This window comes from Sus scrofa, chromosome 7 (genome assembly GCF_054392235.1).
Source record: "Sus scrofa isolate SSC_HxYL_T2T_F1_AM1 chromosome 7, Sscrofa_HxYL_maternal_Yorkshire_Landrace_v2.0, whole genome shotgun sequence".
NCBI lineage: Eukaryota > Metazoa > Chordata > Mammalia > Artiodactyla > Suidae > Sus > Sus scrofa.
In genome coordinates this window covers 81,498,269-81,519,231 of record NC_139389.1, presented here as the reverse complement: position 1 = coordinate 81,519,231, position 20,963 = coordinate 81,498,269, and the positions used below count along the sequence as shown (strand labels likewise).

The 20,963-nt window shown below is 31.1% G+C and overlaps 1 protein-coding gene across 16 annotated transcripts in view; it reads right to left on the bottom strand.

Moving 5' to 3' along the window:
* Nucleotides 1–20,963, bottom strand: part of NOVA1 (NOVA alternative splicing regulator 1) — a 153,308-nt gene that overhangs the window by 20,187 nt on the left and 112,158 nt on the right. For 9 of the 16 annotated variants that reach the window (XM_021099192.2, XM_084969052.1, XM_084969053.1 and 6 more), the window contains 2 exons: nt 16,196–16,362; nt 5,292–5,363 (listed from right to left, as the gene is read on the bottom strand). In XM_021099192.2, coding sequence (XP_020954851.1) covers nt 5,292–5,363; nt 16,196–16,362 — 239 coding nt within the window. The remainder of the gene's footprint in view (nt 1–5,291; nt 5,364–16,195; nt 16,363–20,963) is intronic. The other 7 variants (XM_084969058.1, XM_084969057.1, XM_021099191.2 and 4 more) reach the window with 1 other exon arrangement.

The following is a 20,963-nucleotide window of genomic DNA, read 5'->3' as shown; positions in this document are numbered from 1 at the left end:
AAATGGGAAGGAGTTCCTGCCATGAGGCAGTGGGTTAAAAATCCAACTGCAGCAGCTTGAGTCACTGCAGAGGTGCAGGTTTGACTCCCAGCACAGTGCAGTGGGTTAAAGGACCCAGTGTTGCTGAAGCTGTGGTGTAGGTCACAGCTGTGGCTTGGATTTAATCCTTGGTCCAGGAACTTCATATGCCATGAGTGCAGCCATAATATTTAAAAAAAGAAAAGAGGACAGAAATTGGAAAAAAGAAAGTAAAGACTTTTGTGAACTTTGATACAAAGAGGTATAAGAAATAGAACATTAGGTGGTAAGGGAAGTGGGATTCAATTTTGTTTCTGGAGCTCCCTGGTGGCCTCATGGTTAAAGATATGGCATTGTCACTGCTGTGTCTAGGGTTCAATCCTTGACCCAGAACTTCTGCATGCATGAACACAGCAAAAAATAAAAAACTAAAATAAAAATAGTTCTCTTTTGTCCTTTAAAGTGGGGGAAAACAATTTATGTATCCTATGGGAATGATCCTACAGAGATAAAAAACTTGACAGATAAAGGAAATAGAAAGCAGAACTTCTGAAGACACATCCTTGAGTAAAGCAAAATAATGAGGTTTAATGTGCAACTGAAATGACTGGTTTTAGATAGGAGCAAGGGAAGTTTATCAATAATAATAGATGAGAGGAAGAATATGTGGGTATAAATGGCATTGATATGCCTCTGTGGAAGTTTTCTTCTGACTGCTTCCATTTCTCTCAGTGAAATAGGAAGAAAGGTCATCAGCAAGAAGCGAGGATGGAGTAAGAGCTATCTGGGTCAATTCTCAGGTGGCCCCAAGATCTCTGCTTCCCTGGCGTTATACTTTGTAAAATGCCCTCCATTTAAATGTGAGTGGAAACTGTGATGTGATTCTAATCAACAGAATATGGCAAAGGGATGGAATGGCACTACTCTGATAAAGTTATATTGTGTGGCAAAGGAGGTGAGAAATCATTCTGTGTTTAGGTTCAATAAGATCCCATCTTGCTAGCACACACTGGAGAGATTTTCTTGCTGGCTCTGCAAGAAGCAAATAGCCCAAATGAAATGCCTGTAGAGATTGTCACACAGAGGGAACCTGAGCAGCCGCTAGAATCTGAGCTTCTCCTCTTGCCAACAGCCAGTGAGAAGTCAGGATACTCAGTCATACAGCTTCAAAAAACTGAATCAACCTGGATGATGAACTTAAATCAGATTAGTCTCCAGTCAATCTTCTGGATGAGACCACACCCCAGTCAATACTTTGATTGCTGTCCTGTGAGAGTATAAGCAGATGACTCAGCTAACAGTGCCAGGACTCTTCATCCATAAAAACTATAAAATGATAAAGGTGTGCTGTTCAAGCAAATAAATTTGTGGTAATCTGTTATACAGCAACAGAAAATTAATACAGGGGTTGAAAGAACAGAACTTATGAAATAGTCATCTAGAGAGTAAAAAAAAAAAAAAAATGACTGGGCTTATGACTGCCTGACAGAATTAAGGGTTCATTTGAGACCTATGGTCATGAAATCAAAGAGGGACCAGAGTTTTGTTTTTGTTTCTCTGTAACTATAGCAAGGGTGCTATATATGAGTTAACCTATTTTCATTTGTTTCATATATTTTGATAGATAATTTCAGATTTACTGGTACATAAATAAATATTTATGAAGCATATATTTCTGAATTATCCTTTTTATTCTTTTCTTTTCTTGAACTTTGAGAAGAATCCCAGGAGAGCTAACAATCAGGAACCTAAAATTAAGACTGGAATTTAATTTTTGACACCATTGACTGATTATCAAAACCATTTTGTTGAATTACTATTGAGGTAACTTAGAAATGATCAAATCCAAATGATTCTGGCTTTTTATCTTTTTAAAGTTTGAAAACTAATTAAAGAATCTAATTCTATTTATATCTTTATATTTGCTTCTTATTTAAATTTCCACGTGTGAAAAATGACAAACTTGCACAGTGCAATATGCAGTGCATGCAAAGAAGTGTAAGTTATAAAAATATTAGCCCTACTAACTTTTCTTTAATAGGGAAATAATAGTAATTTATTAGTTAACAAGTAACTTAGTACTCTGACTAGAGAACAAAATAACTGTAGAGTAGTTTATCTTAAAAAGCATACACTTTTGATTACAGAAATATCATAGCATTGAAAAAGCAATATGAGTATCATAATCTTTCTTTAAGGATAAAGTTCAGTTTTATTAAGCCGTTTTAAGCTATATTTCTTACCATCTTAAAGAATAATACTTTTCATTATCATTTGAAAGAAATTTTAGAAAAAAATATCTAAATAAACAAAACCCTAACATTTATATGGTGAATAGTACATTCTAGAATAGTACCGTTCTAAGAATAGTTAATGAATTTATTATCTGAATCTCACAGAAGGGGAAACAGGCCCAATTTATTCAGCAAGGGGCAGAGCAAGGATTTAATCATAGGCAATTTGGCTCCAGTCCGGACATTTAATCACCTTTCTATAAGAATTCTCATATGACAGTCCTTTAGTTTTCCAGGGGGAAATCCTTACAGATCCATAACACTACAGTTATAGTCTGTCAGACTTATCTGAAAAAAGTCTGATCTGTGGAAACATGAGGGTAGGAAAGTAAAATTTGGCATGTACTGAAATATTATAATCATTTTTAAAAGAACAGAAAATAGCTGTAAATGTTAAAGTTGCAGATAATACTTATTCATTAATGTATTTTCTGTGAGTTTTATTTTTGGGTTTTCTAAATATTAATAGTCCCTTACTTCCTTATATCACATTATTTTATAACACAAACTATTTATTCTGGAAAGAAAACTCAGTCATAACTCATGTGGCCATTATTGATGAAAATAACACAAATAGTTTTCTAAATGTGCTTTACACTGGTTTATAAAAAGTCACATGGAAAGTTTACAGTTACTTTTAACAGGATATCAGACTAGCTATAATACAAACAATAATTTGAAATATAAAATGGAATAATTCTCTGGCTTTAAAACCATTTCTGCCAGTTATGTAATTGGAGACATATCTGCTAAATTTCTGGGTAAGAATAAAGTAAACTTAAACCAGAAATGAAAGTTATATTTCTATAGATTTAAAAGTCTTTTAAAGTACAAGAGTTAAGATGATCACTTTAGAACTTATTTTTCTATCTTGGTTATTCTTAAGATATAAGTCAATATAGTAAAGCTGAATTAATTAAGACTATCCACAAGAAACAACTGTGAACTATCTAAAGACTGAATGAACAACAAAAACCAAATTATCTTCTCTCTTACAACATTAATAGAATCTACTGGGAAATACTATAGGGAATGAAATAATTACAAACTACTAATAACAGGAAGATGAAAGATAACTACAATTCCTTCAGTGAATTTAAGGATTTTGTTTTGTTCTTTTATATCTTGCCTCATGTTATCCAGGAGATGTCAAGCTTGTTTGTATGAGAACAGAAGAAAACAAAGTATAAACAACATATATTTAACAAACGTAACTGAAAAGAGTGGTCAGAGTATAAAACAACAAACGACTTGTTATTTCAAATGATAGAAATACTAGATTTTACAGAGGTGGAGGTAGTAACACATCTAGAGGGTAAAAATATTAAATTTCAACAAATAACCTTTTAAAGAAATTATTTTATAAAAATGCACATTCACATAAAAAATGAAAGAAAATACAAATCTAACTCAAAAGACAAAATTATTGAGATGGTTTTTCTTTCTAGACTCAGGATTTTTTACTTTTTATGTTGTGAAGAATCATTTGTTTTGTTTTTATTACTGCTATACTCATTTGCCTTCTTTTTATTTGGAAAAGAATGATGAAGTATGAAAGAAACATTAAAAACATAAAGTCAGCTGTTTTCACAATATTTTTCTATATATATATAATTAAACTTCATACAGGAGATAAGGTATGAGTGAAAATGTATATACAATTTTTAACTTCATGCTTCACTAATATAAGCTCGGTTCTCACTTTATGTAGTACCATTACCTTCAAAGAGAAGTGCTGAGTTTCATCACTAGAGATGTTCACTTTTTTAACAAATTTATTAGGGCTAAAATTTGAGCATTATAAAGTATTTTTGTTTGAAGGAAACATGACTGCATAAAATAAAAATCAAGCTCTTATTATAGAATAACAGCCTAAATTTTTGTTTTGTTTTGAGTCATTCAAAATTTTTTCTTGAGGTTGCAAAAGTGCTAGAATTGATAAATGAGCAAAATAATTCTGATAGCCTTATATTAGATCATATTCAAAAACCACATTTAATATATTTAGCAAAAATAGTTCAAAGTTAATAATTTATTAACCACCTATACGAAAATATATTAAAAATAAGCTCTTATTTAATATTTAAATAATCCCATGAGGGCTTATACTGGTAAAAAAGTAGAAATATTAAAGAAAATAACATTTCTCACCTAAATGAAGCTCAACTCAGACAAAATGAAAACGTGTTTAATCATTTTAATAAATATAATTTTGAACATTTGTCATGTTAAAGTACAGCAAGGCTCTGTATTACATAAAATATTTTAGATGATTTCCTGAAATGTGCCAAAATAACTACATTTTAGAAGAATGTCCTACAAATGTTCAGTACCAAAACAAACATCAAATCAAACTAAGGTATATTTCTAATCGCAAAGTTTGCCACTGCAGCAAATAAAATGCTACTATTAAATTGTAAGAAATACCATTTCCTGAGTTGTTAAATAACATTAAAATTATCACAAATACCAATTTTCAGCTACTTTTAGAATGCTAGAAATGCTTTTCACTGAAAGTTTAAAATTGTTACACAGTAAGGCATATCTGAAATAAAAAGTAACTAAAAATGCATTCACATTTAAAGATACACCTTTGCTCAATAAGTCATATTTATGCATTTATTTTTACATATATGATATTCTTAACTTATATACCAAGAACCCTAGGGGGAAACAGAAAGGGAGAGTATAAACACCAACTTAATAAATAACCCCTAGAGCTCCATAAAGTTGTAATTTTAAGGGGAAGTTCCAAAATTCTAGTAGTCTACCATCTGAATATATTTTTGTTATCTAAAGCTAAAAATGCATATAAATTTTCAGGAATAATTGATATTTCTTTCCCAGGTTTCTGGAATCTGACCATGGTGCACATATGTGAATGAAAGAATACATCCTTAACCCACCATTATCTTTTTCTCCAGTATGCAGGCAATCACCCGTGAAAAGTATGGTGTAGATGACAGGATGATACTGTACCTGATTAGCTCTGGAGGTGGTCATGGGATCAGATGGAGAGGACTTGGTGGTAGTTGGGGAAGATGGCAATGTCTGGGAATAAAGCAGTTCAGGAGCAAATCAACCTTTATAAGCCTTAAACTGATTATTTAAACAAAACAAAATAAAATAAAATGTAATAGAACGAGAACAAAATCCTGTGAACAAATTTTTCTCCTATTCATTCAAATTTAATGGATTTAAGATCAATTAAGTAACTAATGCATGTAAATATGCATGCATAAGCATGTAAAAATAAACTCATGACTTGAAATCATGATGGTGACTGATAAAAATTCACATGAGTATTAAAGGTATCCTGACCATATTCATGAATAGTAGTCTCTTTTCTTTCCCTCTTGTTTTCTTGGGGGAAAAGAGATCTCAAACAAAAATTCAGGAAATTTAATGAGTAAAACTGAAAGTCATTTTCCTATCAATGAATACAGTCGGGGATTGAAAGAAGTGGTGAAATGAGGTTTACTTTGGCATAAAAGTATCCACCTACTTAATATGTTGAACATCACCAACAAGTTGATTCCACATGAATTTAGGGTTCCATACTTAAAAGCAATTAAATTTGCAGTTCTGAGTTCTTAATATCATATTATCTTCTAAAATATTAATTTTAATAAATTTAGAGCCCGTCTGAAAATGTAAACATTAACCTCATATTAATAAACAAGTAACTAACAGCATTTTAACAACTTGCCATAATAATTTATCATTTATGCTAAACACTAAACATTTATATAGATGAGGGGTATAATAGATTGTAGCATCATCAGCCTGTGTTGAAAATAAGCACAAAAAATTAGGAGTCAAATTTGTTGTTCATTTCATTTCTAAACCATATACATACTATATACTACATATAAGATACATCATATGAAACCATAATATACTTGATGAACAATTCATTAAGATAGTTTTAAAACATCTCATGTCTAACAGAATAACCTTAAAGTGTGTGTAAGATACTAAGATTTTATCTTTTTTAAAAGCTATATTTTTACCCAGCAAATATCATCGCTTAAGTAGCACCCTCAATATATAATATTTCTTAAGAGATAAAATGGGGTAGTTTTATAGTATAGGCAAAATTCCATACAGATATTATGTTTTATATTAATATATATCCATCAAAATTACTCATATATGAGCAAAAGCATAACTTTAAAGGTTCAGCAATGTCAGGAAAAGCAGATGAAAACACTTAATACAGTTACATGTATGCATTTAATATTTCAAAAGCTCTAATTTGGTTAGAATAAAGCATTTACGAGTAAAAGAAAGGATAAAAATTTCACAGGCTCTTGCTTAACTCACTGTTCTCAAGTAACAAAGTAAGACTGGTTCTAACATCAGATCATGTTTTAAATAGTCCACTCCTCTGCTGATTCTTAAATTAAAACCTAAGATACTTGGAAGAAAATTATACTTAATGTTGAGTCATACCAAGATTTTTGTTAAATCATATTTTAAAAGGGGAAAGAAGCTACATTCAGAAGTAAAACCTCATAAAAAATAAAAAAAAAACTTTGAATCCTCTGTTTTCTATTTTTGCTATTTGTAATAAATTCATTTTATAAAGTCATTTGTCCAGAGAGAGTTTCATTCTCAGTAATTAATAATTATCCTAATATCTTATTTTCCATGTAATTCTATGCAGAAACATATGCTATTGACTTTGTGTTACTCTATGTACCCTGAATTGAAGAGTAAAGGTTTTATTTTCCCACCTCTGGTTACAATTGCTACTGTACATATTTCAATGGAGTAGTTAAGATATCTTTAGTAATCACAGGTTAATTATGAGGTCACTGACTAAATAGATGTGAAATAAATCTAGGGGCCATTTATTCCAATATAGGTTAGAATTCAAGTTCATTGACCTACAGAAGCATGAGGTTTGTGTGCTGGGCTCTTCTATTTCCATCAGGATAAAATCAATTTGAAGTATCACAAGTTCATTATGACATCCATTATGCCCGGTACATGAATTTTCTTGAAATATTGCAAAGGACTATGTGAAAAAAGTAGTAATATCATGTGACTCAGAATTTGTGGTCACTCAGATTAATATTAACTTCTGTCAATTTACTTAATAACCTTCTTTTTACTTAGTTCATATATGAAATATTGGGCATATATTAATAATTTATACAACTTGTAGTCAATGTTGTCCTTAATTCTAATGCTGTTTCTCTCTCACAGAAATAAAAAGAATAATTCTAAATTTCTGGGACACAATATGTTTAAAGTCACTAAGGATTTGTTATTAAATACCATATTCTGATAAGTAAAAGTTTAATTTTTTTTTTCTTTTTAGGGCCTCACCCACGGCATATGGAGGTTCCCAGGCTAGGGGTCTAATTGGAGCTACAGCTGCCGGCCTACACCACAGCCACAGCAATGACAGATCTGAGCCACATCTGAGACATACACCACAGCTCATGGCAACGCTGGATCCTTAACCCACTAAGCAAGGCCAGGGATCGAACCTGCAACCTCATGGTTCCTAGTCGGATTCGTTTCCACTGCACCATGACGGGAACTCCCAAAGTTTAATATTTTAAATAAAATGAGAGAAAATTATATAAATTTGAGCTTTAAGGGATAAGATTATTGAAATGTCATAGTAAATTGTAGCTAAATATATTTTCTTGCTTAAATTCCTAAAATTAATAAACATGTAATGAAGTAAAAAACATGATGAGTTATCTATTATTTATCTATTAATCATATATTATGCTCAAACACAAAAGCCTCCCTCCTTTACAAATTTAACTTATGGCAATAACTAGAATCCAGAAAGTTTGCATTTCAGTTGTTTTTTAAAATATTAGTTGTAAAAATTGTTCTAATATATGAGAACTGCGAATACGTTAAAGTAAGGCCATTACTTTGAAAGAGTCTATTAATTAGATTAAAAAATAGCTTTGATGGTTATTCTCAACCACACAAACAGAACAGAAAAATTCATAAGAAACACTTCAATGTATAATATATTTGTTTCTCTGGTATCCTATAAATACATTTATTCCTATTTACTATGCAGACTGAAAGTTTAAGTGGTTTCAAGAAAAAATCATTCAGTAAAATTTCTGATATATATCTTGACGGTGTAAGTAAATAAATATCTATATAGCAATAATATATTAAAATATTTGTATAAATAACATTTAAAAAGGATATATACTGTTAAAAACTCTTTGTATACTTATCAGATAGTGATTATGAAGCACACAGGTATTTTTTCACAGAATTTTATCTTTATTTTTTGGGTTTTTTTTTTTGTTTTTTTTTTTTTTGTCTTTTTGCCATTTCTTGGGCCGCTCCTGCGGCATATGGAGGTTCCCAGGCTAGGGGTCTAATCGGAGCTGTAGCTGCCAGCCTACGCCAGAGCCACAGCAACGCAGGATCCGAGCCGCGTCTGCGACCTACACCACAGCTCATAGCAACGCCGGTACCTTGACCCACCGAGCAAAGGCAGGGATCGAACCCGCAACCTCATGGTTCCTAGTCGGATTCGTTAACCACTGCGCCACGACGGGAACTCCAGAATTTTATCTTTAAATATAAAAGTATAACATTTTTATTTATAGCATGAATGTCTATTTAAGAATTCTGCCTTAAATGTCGAAGGCTAAATTACTGCAAAAAATTTTGAAGTAGTTTATAATTTTAAAATAGTGGATCCTTTGGAATATAAAGTAGCTTTCTTAAAAAAAAAATTCAGGATTTGTTAATAGTCAATCAAAAGTAAATTTTACTAGGTTTTTGGAAAATAAGAACTAAAAAGTGATTACAAACTATGAAATGGATTCTTGTTAACAAGTGACAGTTTTAGAATATAATTATAAATAAACCCCATAATAAATAAACTTACCTTCAAGCAAATCTACAGTAACAGACTGTCGAGGTCTATTATATGCATAGCAAAATAGCAATGAATGACAAATTTCAAATGTAATTTGGAATCTATTATAGCTAATTGAGTGACATTACTCAAGTAATCATCTTCCCAAACCTCTGCTTTGAGTTCTATTAAATAAATATGAATACTGCTCTACAAAAAAATTAATAAACTATTTAAATATGTAATTGTCACCTCTAGTTTCACATCCTGACAAGTATCCTACCCTTCTTGTTTGAAATATATGGAACCGCAAAGCCCTAATACAAACTCATGTTCAATTTCTAAAAGGTCTTTTCCAATTGATTACTACTCCATAGCTTGCTTTCCTCATAATTGCTATTCTAATCTTTATCCTTCTCTCCAACCATTGAATCCCATGTGTATTATCTACCTTTCAATTGATAGTTTTTAATCACTTGAAAGAAATCATAATTTTCAAAAATAAGCCTACTTATCTACAAATGACTATTTCAACCTCTTCGGCTTTTAAAGCCACTCCCCCCCCCCCCCATATTCTCATTCTTTTCACTGTAGACAAAATCGTGATCTCCCACTCAGACTTCCTACTCTTCATGGGTTAGGACCTTAACACCCTAGACTGTTATCTTTCCATCACTCCTATGTCATTTTGTTCCCTTTAATAATCTTATCTGTATATTGCATCTACAATTTCAAGATTCTTTTTATTCTTTAACACAAGCCATTCACTCTTGAGTTGCAGGGGTTATGTGAGTCTCTTATCTAACTTATATTTTTATCCTTTATACTCCAAATTTCAAGTCAGCAGTTTCCACATTTCACATCATTTTTTTTTTTACCTAACCAAGCTCTTTATCTTTACGAAATAATATTGCTAAGAAATAATGACTCTGATCTCAGTATACAATTGAAACTAACTTTTTAAATCTTCAGTGATTTCCCATCAAAAAATAGTTACCCTCAAATTCTTCTTTGGCTATATGATCTTTTTACCCTCTTTCCTTATACTTCCCTTATTTTCTTACAGGGAGTATTACTAATTTCCTTTTTATTTTTATGCTTAATAAATAAGGAGTACTTCTAAGCACCAGGCATAGATCTACTCAGTTAATACTCAAAATATCCTTAGGAAATAGATGATTATTACTTTCCCCATGTTATAGGTAAGATGCTGAGATACACTGAAGCAAAACAGCTTGTCCAAATGTTTACAACTGGTAAATTAAAGAGCTAGGATGAACCCTGTCAGCTCTGTTTCACTTAACCACCATACTATAAAGCTTCTGACTTTTTTTTTTAGTAACTGATTCTTTATCTCATTTGTTTGCTTTTTTTCTCTCCTACAGTGAAGGTGTTAGTGAAATTATCACCTGTACTGCGATTAAGGATCTATATTTTCAGTTTTAAATTCTCACTTATGCTTCAGTCAAAGACTACTTCAAGGAAAAAAAATCTACCTATAATTTATTCAACTTTCCTGAAACAAATATACAAAAAATATTACCTCAAATAGGTGCCTGACTAAAATTCACTAGATGCTTTCTAGAATTCAGTATTTTGCTAGGCTCAAAACCATATATAGTCACTTTTTATTCTTTCCTCACCATTTTAGAAATAGAATCAAATGTCTCAAAGTCTTAAAGATTCCACTTTGAAATATCTTTCAATTTTAAGCATTTGTCTAAACCACCAAAGGAGATTATGTTCTTCATCTTGTTCCCAAAATATTGCCTAGTCTCTTAACTTCACCCTGAAATAAAACTTTCTATTTCCAATGAGGTTCTCTTCTTGGAAATGCTTATTCAAGACTCTGAAAAGTACCAGAAGAGAGAAATGTATTGGATTTTGTTTTATCAGCATTACTCAAACTTTGAGGCCATATAGTTCAGTGTTAAGATCAATTACCAGTTACATATCCCTGGGTAAGTTACTCAATTCCTCCAAGCATCAGCTTCTATAAGTAAAACATGGACTCAGTGCTCTATTATGTGCCTCAGAGGAATTTTGTGAGGATGGCTGAAAGGTGATAACACATGCGAAGTGCATGGCACAACTGCTAGCATAGAAACAGAATAAGCGCTATATAGCATTTTTGCCACTATTACTGATCCTTCATTCTCTACCACAATTTTTTTTTTCCTGACCAAGATTAACATCTTCTGGGTTTGCTAGTATTACTTAAAAGAAGTTTTTTAAAAAATCTTATAAACCTTCATATCTAAAGATCTGCATAGTAGGTCACATAGTAGTTATCATAAGCCTTTTTTTCTCCTACCAATAGCTGTTCCTACAAATACTCTAAGAATCTGTGTGGATTTTTATCATGGAAGCAAACAAAGGGTAAAGGGACCTCCTTTTTTTCTTCCCCCACAACTTTCCAGGGAAATTAAAAGGGCTCTTTTGGGAAATATTAGGAAGAATCCATAGCCTATAGGATGCCCCTTGGCCAGACATCCAAGACTCTCTGCCACCCGGTTCCACCCAACTTCATGTAACATTATTTTCTCTAGACTACAACACCCACATCCACTTCAAGAAAATCTCTTTATTATTCAACAATTATGATATCTTTTTCCTCAAACCCATATTGCATCATATGCCTAAAATAACTTTTTCTTCTTTTTTATCCTCTAATTAGGCAATTTCTGTACAATCTTCAAGGTCTGATTCAAGTTTTCACCTATTTCACAAGACCAAATGTTACTCTAGCCTACATTTCTTTCACACTCCTCTGAACTTTTATAGCACATTGTTTATATTGTAGTTTTGGTGAGTAAATACAGTATTATACTTTTATTAGTTATTTTAAACATTTATTATCTCTCACAAACTAGTTTGACAGAGCAAGGACTACAATTTAATATATTTCACAATTTGCTATGAAGGCATTCAATACATTTATGATTGAATGAATAATGAATAAATTATGTGCTAATTTTGCCAATTTTTCACAATGAAAGTAAAATTCTTTGAGCTAAATGAAATTTTTCGTATCTTAATTTTTTAAATTTTATTTAAAAAAAATTTTTATTTTTATTCTTTCCTCACCATTTTAGAAATAGAATCAAATGATTTAAGTGTCTTTAACCACTTCTTAATGTAGCTCTTTTAAAAAAATACATTTGAAAAAATACATTTGAGTCAAAAAAGAAAGAGATGTTGAAATTGTGTAATAGACAAATGCTATTAATACTATTGATATGTTGTTTCTATCATGTTTTGGAGTTCATTATATTGACTCATAAGGTATAAACAACAATACTTTGAGGGGGATTTGAGGGACTTACAAGAGGAAGAATTTCAAAAATCCCATGAGGAAAAAAAAAGTAAAAAATACAAAATTCAGAACATAAAAGGTAGAAATGAAAATATGTATACCAAAAAATCTGGGCTAAGACATGCTCCAGGAATGAGTTCAAAGTTTCAGTCAATAAAGATCATTGAATGTCTCTGCCATTTGTGTGTCCTGAAAATAAGACATAGAATGTTCTTACGTTGCAATTAATATGTTTAATTTTGGTTTATTGGCTCTTGCTGCATATCTGTTCCTCAGTACACTGACTTGTGAAACAAGCACAGTGGTATTATGCACCTTATGATAATCTAATATTTAGGCTATAGAACAGAGGTTATATACTTTTATTATTCAATAAATATTATTATTATTGTCATTGTGAATACATAAAACATTGGAGTCCCTCTATATTAGCAAATAAATATTTGATTTAAATAAAACAAACAAAAAAGCACATTTGAGAATAAAGAACAGAATAGTTCACAACATCTAATAGCTAAAGTTGGATGTAAGGCTGTCATGCTAGATTTCATCATTATATATGAAAGACTTGTGAGACCAGTATGTACTACTTTCCTAAGAAATTACACTTGGTTAAGAATTCAGTCAATGATGTTTCAGTTGAGGAATATATTATGGTTCCTGCAATTTGCAATTTAGTCAATAACCAATTGTTATCTAGATTACATAATTCAGAGATTAATATTTTATAAAAGTCATAATATATGGTATAAAATTATCCTTTTTTTTTTTTTTTTTTTTTTTTTTGGTCACAGCATGCAGAATTTCCTGGGCCAGGGATCAAACCCCTACCACAGCAGTAACGAGAGCCACTGCAGTAACAATGCTGGATCCTTAACCTTCTAAGCCACTAAGGAACTCTAAAAGTTATAAATTTTTATTTGTTTAAAACTAACTCTGACTTCCTATTTTAAGTCCAAGTTACACAGAAATTATTCTTTAGTAAGCAAAATCTTAAATTAACCATAAAAACAATAAACAGTAAATATGTAGTAACAAACATTAAGAGAATAAAATTTCCTTAATGTTTGTTATTATATATCCAACATTAATTCATTTCTATGAAGAAATTACATTTTCCAGCTCCAGTAATTTTTAAAACTCTATTTTACTCTGTGTAACTGTAACTAGAAGAAAAAGCTAAAAAAATGCTTTAAAGAAATTATTTTAAAGACTACCTTTAAGACTGAGGCCCAAAGGGAATGTAAATGTTATTAGCTAAGGGAAAGACTACCATTTTAAAGAAATTTTATTATGATTCTATGTACTAAAATATAAATCATATATAAACATTACATAAAATATATTTTTAATCTGTTCTAGTATTAAATGATTTATTTTAGATGTAATTATTTTCTACTGGATTACCAACATAATTTTTCAGAAATAAAATCATGGTAATTTAAATTTATACTTGACTATTTAGACAATGATCCAAAAAAAGTATTATACTGTAGAAGAGGATCCCTAGAAAGTTAGAGAACCCCAAATTTAGAACATAAATAACTCTGCTGAACTACAGTATCTTGGAAATATGCTCATCTCTCCTCTGGATTTTTTCAAGTAAATTTTTCAAATATTTTACTTACAAGAAACTTTAAGTATTAAATATATTGCCCTATTATATTTAATGTACTTTCAATAAAAATTTTAAAATTATACTCTATTTCACATTATGATTATGAAATATTAATAACAATTTTAATTTCATGAATATCTACAAAGCTTACAAATGAAGGCAAATACACAAAATTCAATCACTTTTTTTTCACCAATTATCTTGAATTTAGAAAACATTATCTGAACAAGTCAAATAAAAATAGAAATGAATCAGATATTTTAAAATACTAGTTTTCATAAATCTGTACTGCCACTGGATATATGACAACCTATAAATCTCATATTGCCATAGACAAATTAACATTTTTAACAATGACTCATAGACTGTTATTTGATGGAACTAGGTATATATATTCTAAAAATAATAAATATTCATTCATATCATTGTCCTGAATGTATTGTCAATGATCTAGTATAGTACTCTAAGAATATTTTATGTTTTACCTTAAAAAAAAAAATCAAGGTATTCACTGATATTCCTAAATGTTTGAACTTACAAGTTACAAAAGAAAAAGGAGAAGTAATAGGCTGGATTAAGGCAGAAAAATCAATAGACCCTACACTTTAGTACCAATTCTGCAAATTCTTAGCCCCAGGTGATTTTAACTAAGAGGTCTTTAAACTCATACTTTTTGAATTTATATAAAGTCATTGTACTACTTCCAAGGCATCAGTTTTTAAATCATTTTCTATATTCACTTAGCATAAATAAAAACTTCAAAATTGAAAGGTCTGTGAAGAATAAAAATATCTACTGATGTTTAGAACTTTAAAATATTTACATTCTGCTGTGTATAAATTAAAAGGTACTTCCTTGAAAAGTTATAAAAGGTTATAAACTGAACCATTTTGACACTGACAAAGAGTTTAAAAGAAATGGTTTTATATGGAATAATAGTCACCTACTCATGATTTAAACATGGAAGGACTTTTTAAAATGATAATCAAAAGAACATTGAATATTAGCCTATAATTTGATAATATATTACCTAATTATTAATTTCTACATCTGCATTTGACCAAATAGTCTTATATTTATATATGTATATAAATGAATTATATTTCATAACAATGTCTGATGTAAAATATTTTTTCAATTCAGAAACATGAAATTAATAAGATTTTGAGCTACTTTCAAATTTATTACAATGAACATAAATATTCTGTAACTTAAATACTCTGAGAATTAATGAATAATACATTTCTTTTGAAACAGTCTATTGATAATATCACAAAATAAGAAGCTAGTTATAAAAGGGCAAATGCAGAAACAATCATAAACACAAAGCATCAAATAAATTTGATGATTTAAAAGTGATTAAGGGGATGAATCCACCATATTTAATATTAAAGAATGTCATTTTTCTCTGACATTATGTCAGCCATTATTCAGCCTTAAAAACTCACATTGTCTTTTCTCAAATAAAATTTTTTTACAGAAAAGCCCACACATTAAAAATGAACAGTGGCCCTTTATGGCATATATATAAATACTACACAACTTATACAGAACATAACAGCTGATTTGTAACAAAGGACTGTTTGCTAGATACAAAAATTTACTTATACATATTTGTTGACTAAAAAAATGCTGAACATGACAATTAAATTAACAAAACAGGAGTTATGCATAATACCTACACTGAAGACTAAAAATATTACTAAAAATATGCTGTTAGGAATTTTGAGAATGAGAATATTGTTTTAATTTTTACACTTTATTTTAAAAGTGATATAATTTTAAATAGATTAAATTCCTACAAAATGATCAAATTTGTTTCTAATTTTTTTAAAGGGCACCACAAAAGAAATGAGTCACATAATTGCTCCTCAGTATAACACTAATAAATGAGAAATTCAATCAATCAATAAATCAACTGATCAATTAAAGAGACTCTGATAGTCTTTAAATAAATATATGACAACACTCTTATGTTTTAAATATTCTTATGGAAAAAAATTTCATATGCTAAAAAATACAGCTTCTTTAATATGGAATTCATACTACACTGCGGATTTTTGTCTTTGATTTCCCAACTAAACACTCACTTGTTTGATGCGATCTGGGTTAACGGTGGTCTGGGGTTGTAGAATGCTGACTGGTTCTGTCTTGGCCACATTTTGGGGCATTTCCCGAATTTTTTCTGCAATGAATCCATGAACTGCATTCAGTGCTTCAACTGTTCCCTGGATCAAGCACACTCGTTCAGTAGTACCTGTGAATAAAAGATTAATTTTCAGAAAACTTCCCTTTTTACTTTATATTTTTTTCAAAAAGCTATAAAAAGGATGATATACTAATGCCAATAAAATAATGTAAAATGTAGACTCTCAAAAAGGGCCAGCAGAGCCAGAAATCTTTAGAAGTTTTGAATGTATCATTCATTTACTGACATAACCAATACTTACTGAGCACTTATAAAAGAACTTAGGGTTAGAAACTGGCAATACACAGATAAAGATTTATGCATCCAGCTTTTAAAGAGCATACTCTTAGGAGTGAAAAATAGGCATTAAGGCAGACAATTAGAGGATATTATAATACGAAACATAATGGAAGTATCCACATAGAAGGCACACATGGATGGTCTATAGTAAAAAGAGCATTTTTACATTGGTGAAAAGGGATCTTAGAAAGTTTACCTAGTAGGTAAATTTCTGAATTTTTAGCACCCTTCATTCACTTAACCAGTTCTTCTTTTAATCACAGCAACAATGCCATCTGACATTTTATATTTGTTTATTTTTTAATTTTTCTCTTAGAAGGCAAGCTCTAAGAGGACACTGAATTAGTCTATTCTGTTTTGTGGTGTAGTTTCCCCAAAGCTTAGAGCAGTCCTTGGCACATAATAGGTAATGATAAATATTTATTGGATAAATGAATCAACGCTGCCTTTATTGATTATGCAATTTTAATAAGATAGAGTATCATAATTAAAAAATTAAACTATTTTAATTTGAAATTCATGAATAATTGATAAAGATATTAATAGTATTTACTTCAAATCTAATGAACAAAATGTAGACATATGATGTGAGACATGACTAAAATGAAACTTTATGAAAATGAAATGAAAACCCATTTTATACTTCATAGGTATATCTGAAGGCAATAAAAATAAATGATTGGTTTTTCAGACTATTTTGAGCCTCACTGCAGCAGCCTGATATTAAACTGTAATCTTCTACTCAGCAGTCCAACACAATAAACCTATAAACTTTTCAGAAGTAAGTATTCCTTAACTAAACACTTATTAACAAGTCAAAAGAAAGGTTTTCACTTTACAAAATATTTTTAACCAATATGAAAACTTTCAAGTATTTAAAACATTTCCTTTTTGTGCTACAGTTTCAAAATTCTAAGCCATTCTACAAAATATTCTTAAAGTGCATTTTGAAGGAGAAAAGTGTAAAACTACACACATTAAAAAAATTGCAGGGAGTTCCCGTCGTGGCGCAGTGGTTAACGAATCCAAGTAGGAACCATGAGGTTGCGGGTTCGATCCCTGCCCTTGCTCAGTGGGTTGAGGATCCGGCGTTGCCGTGAGCTGTGGTGTAGGTCACAGACGCGGCTCGGATCCCGCGTTGCTGTAGCTCTGGCGTAGGCTGGAGGCTACAGCTCCGATTAGACCCCTAGCCTGGGAACCTCCCATATGCCGTAGGAGCGGCCCAAGAAATGGCAAAAAGACAAAAAAAAAAAAAAAATTCCAGGGCATTTATACTGCTTTAAGAATTAACTGCCATATAAATCATTTTTCTAGTAGTCTTAAATTTTTAAAAGAATAGTAAAAGATTACCATTCTTACCATTAGAAAAGAGACTTACGATCACAAGAATTTGGAGCAGAAATTAAATAATATATATGAATATACCTAAATTAAATATTCCTGTTTTAAACAATGAAGATGCAGGTTTATGAAAAGCTGCATTTCCTAATTTGTACAAAATATTTCAATAGACAGCGAGGATGTCTTTTGAAATATGGGTGGAGAGAGTCTGAAAATCATGGCATGAGTTTGAAAGCTGAATATTTTCTGTTTCTCCTAATCAGCTTTTCTCATCCTTGTCTATTCTGATGTATCTCTGCTTCTATTCTTGGGTAAAATGATCTAGTTTATAGGGACATCCCTAGGGAGTCTTTACAAGGTTGTATTAATTGTCCAATAAATGACTAGAAAGAATGAGAACTGATCAATGTAGCTCATGTAAAGTGTTCTCATCTAAATCAGAAGGCAAAACAAAGCAGATTCCTGCTTTTGGAGACAACAACAGTGTGCTCTTTTGGGGACATCAAGATAGGAAAGGAAATCAGTCAAACCTCAACAGAATTTTTTTAAAAATAAAATATGGCACTAAGTAAAGGAACTATACATATTGCTTTTAAAATGCCAATTTAATAGATACATATGGGTCAGACAACACAGTAACCTCAATACTCTTCAGACTGTATAGACTAACAGGCAGTAAATGGAAATCACTGAGCCATAAAGAAATAGGATTGTCTAAAACTAAATTTCACATAGCACATATGAGACAATTTGGAGATGGTTTAGAGGTCCAAAGCTGTAGTAAATATTCCTAGGAGATTAAATAATATCACTACCATTAGAACTAATATACAAAAAATGGTAAGAAAAAGGGAAACTGTAATTCAACTTATGGGAATTGCTGCAATCCTCAGAAGAGATGCTGTCATATTCTTCCATTGAACTATAATGGCCTTTTCCCTCAGGTAACACAAAACTATAATTTTTAGGAGAAAGTCACAAAGAAGGAAGACTGTCAGGTATATGACCAAACTGTGTTACAAAAATGAGCCTATAAATCATAAAAGTTGCAGTTTTTGTCATTTTACATGCTTTTAGGATCCATTAGTGTCTAAACTAAACTACCAGTTATTTATCATTTTATTTGTTTAACAGTAGCATTTACTTCTCTTTGCAAGAGACTAGCAAAAAAGCTGGAAAATTACATAAAAGTACATGCTTGTATTTTTTATAATGTAAAGATACAGCTGTTTAAGACACCATTAATTTAAATTTGTACTTTTAAGGGAGAAATTAGAAAAACTCTAACAAGTTGGGTCAAACATAGGCAGTGAAATTTGAAATGTCTATTTCACATGCAATATCATAAACTGAATAAGCATTTTTCTAGAATTAGGTACAATTATCAGATTCCACAGCAAAATTCTGATATAACTTTAATAAAATATACTCATTCTGTGCTACTGTAACCTTGGACAAGTCACTTAAACTGTTCCTGCTCCTACTTAAGGCATTCTTTCACCTGTGCAGTGGATCCCATCCCCTTTTAAACTTCCAAATCCAGTTTGTCCAGGGATCATAATTTTTCCTTTTCTATTAGATCATTTAAATCAACAGAAAAACATGCTATAATTTCTTCAATTGTTACAGATTTTTCCTTTATGACAGAAATAGAAAATTATCCTTTGGAAAAGCAAATTAAGTAACTGATTTAGGCAAAGATCATAAAACCAAAGACAGAAGATTAATGGTAAAATTTCGGTGGTAACATCAGGCAGTCAGCAACTGACATCACTGATCAACATTAGCATAAGTAAGAGTGTGAAAATCAAACATATGTCTCGACGTGATGCAATATGAGGTAGCAGAGGGCACCAACTAGAAAGTATCCCAAAAGCGCTGAACCTAAATCCAATTAAACATTAGCATAACATTTCATTTTACAAATAATACTGAAAACAGAGAAATTAAGTGACACCACAAGAAAGCAAAGACAGAAGTCAGGGATGTAAGATAATCTACAGGGCAATTAATCTAGATTCATCAATATAGGAAAGATTCTTCTTTACACTTAAAGAGCCTGAAGAGATACAATGATCAAATGTGAATTAGAATTTGACTGGATCCAAATTTGAACAACTTCTATTTTAAACATAACTGTGGCAATCTCTTAAGAACTGGGTACTAGATATATCAAAGAATTACTGTTAATTTTAATAGATAAGGTTATGGCATCAGATTGTGTAAAAAAAAATGACTTTTTTCTCAGATTGTGTAAGAAAATGCCTCTTCTCTTTCTCTCTCTCTCTCAGATGCATGCTGAAGTATATACAGCTAAAATGCCTAGGACTTGCTTCAAAATAATTTTGCAACAACCACAAAAAAAGTGAGCATATGAATTAGGTATGCCAAAATTTTAATATGGATAAATATTAAGGTTATAAGGAGGTTCATTCTGCTATGTATGTATGAACATTTTTTTTCTTCTTACAGCTGCACCTTTGTCATATAAAAGTTCCTGGGCCAGAGGCTGAATCAGGGCCGCCAAGTGCAGCCTACAGGACAGCCAAGGCAACACTGGATCCAAGCCTTATCTGCATCCTACACCACAGCCTGTGGCAACACCAGGTCCTTAACCCACTGAGGGGGTCCAGGGATCAAACCAACATCCTCAGAGAGACAACATCAGGTCCTTAACCTGCTGAGCTACAACTGTAACTCTTGAAATTTTTATAATAAATGAAAAATATTTCAAAGCCCTCCCTGACCACATACCCCCTCCTCTAGTTACGGCTCAGTTTCCTCATCCCCCAAATCTCCTTGGATGATATATTTTCTACTTCCTTACCACCTATTCCTTTTTTCTTGACTCTATTCCAATACAGCCTTTGTCTCACCACTCCACTGAAACCACTCCTCACAGCCATACCTTGGTAAACCCAATTTTCATGTTTCTACATTGTCTGACCCTTCAGCAGCATTTGACATAGTTATCTATTCTGTTCTAAAGTCACTTCACTTGGCTTTTGGGATACCATATGGCCTTATTT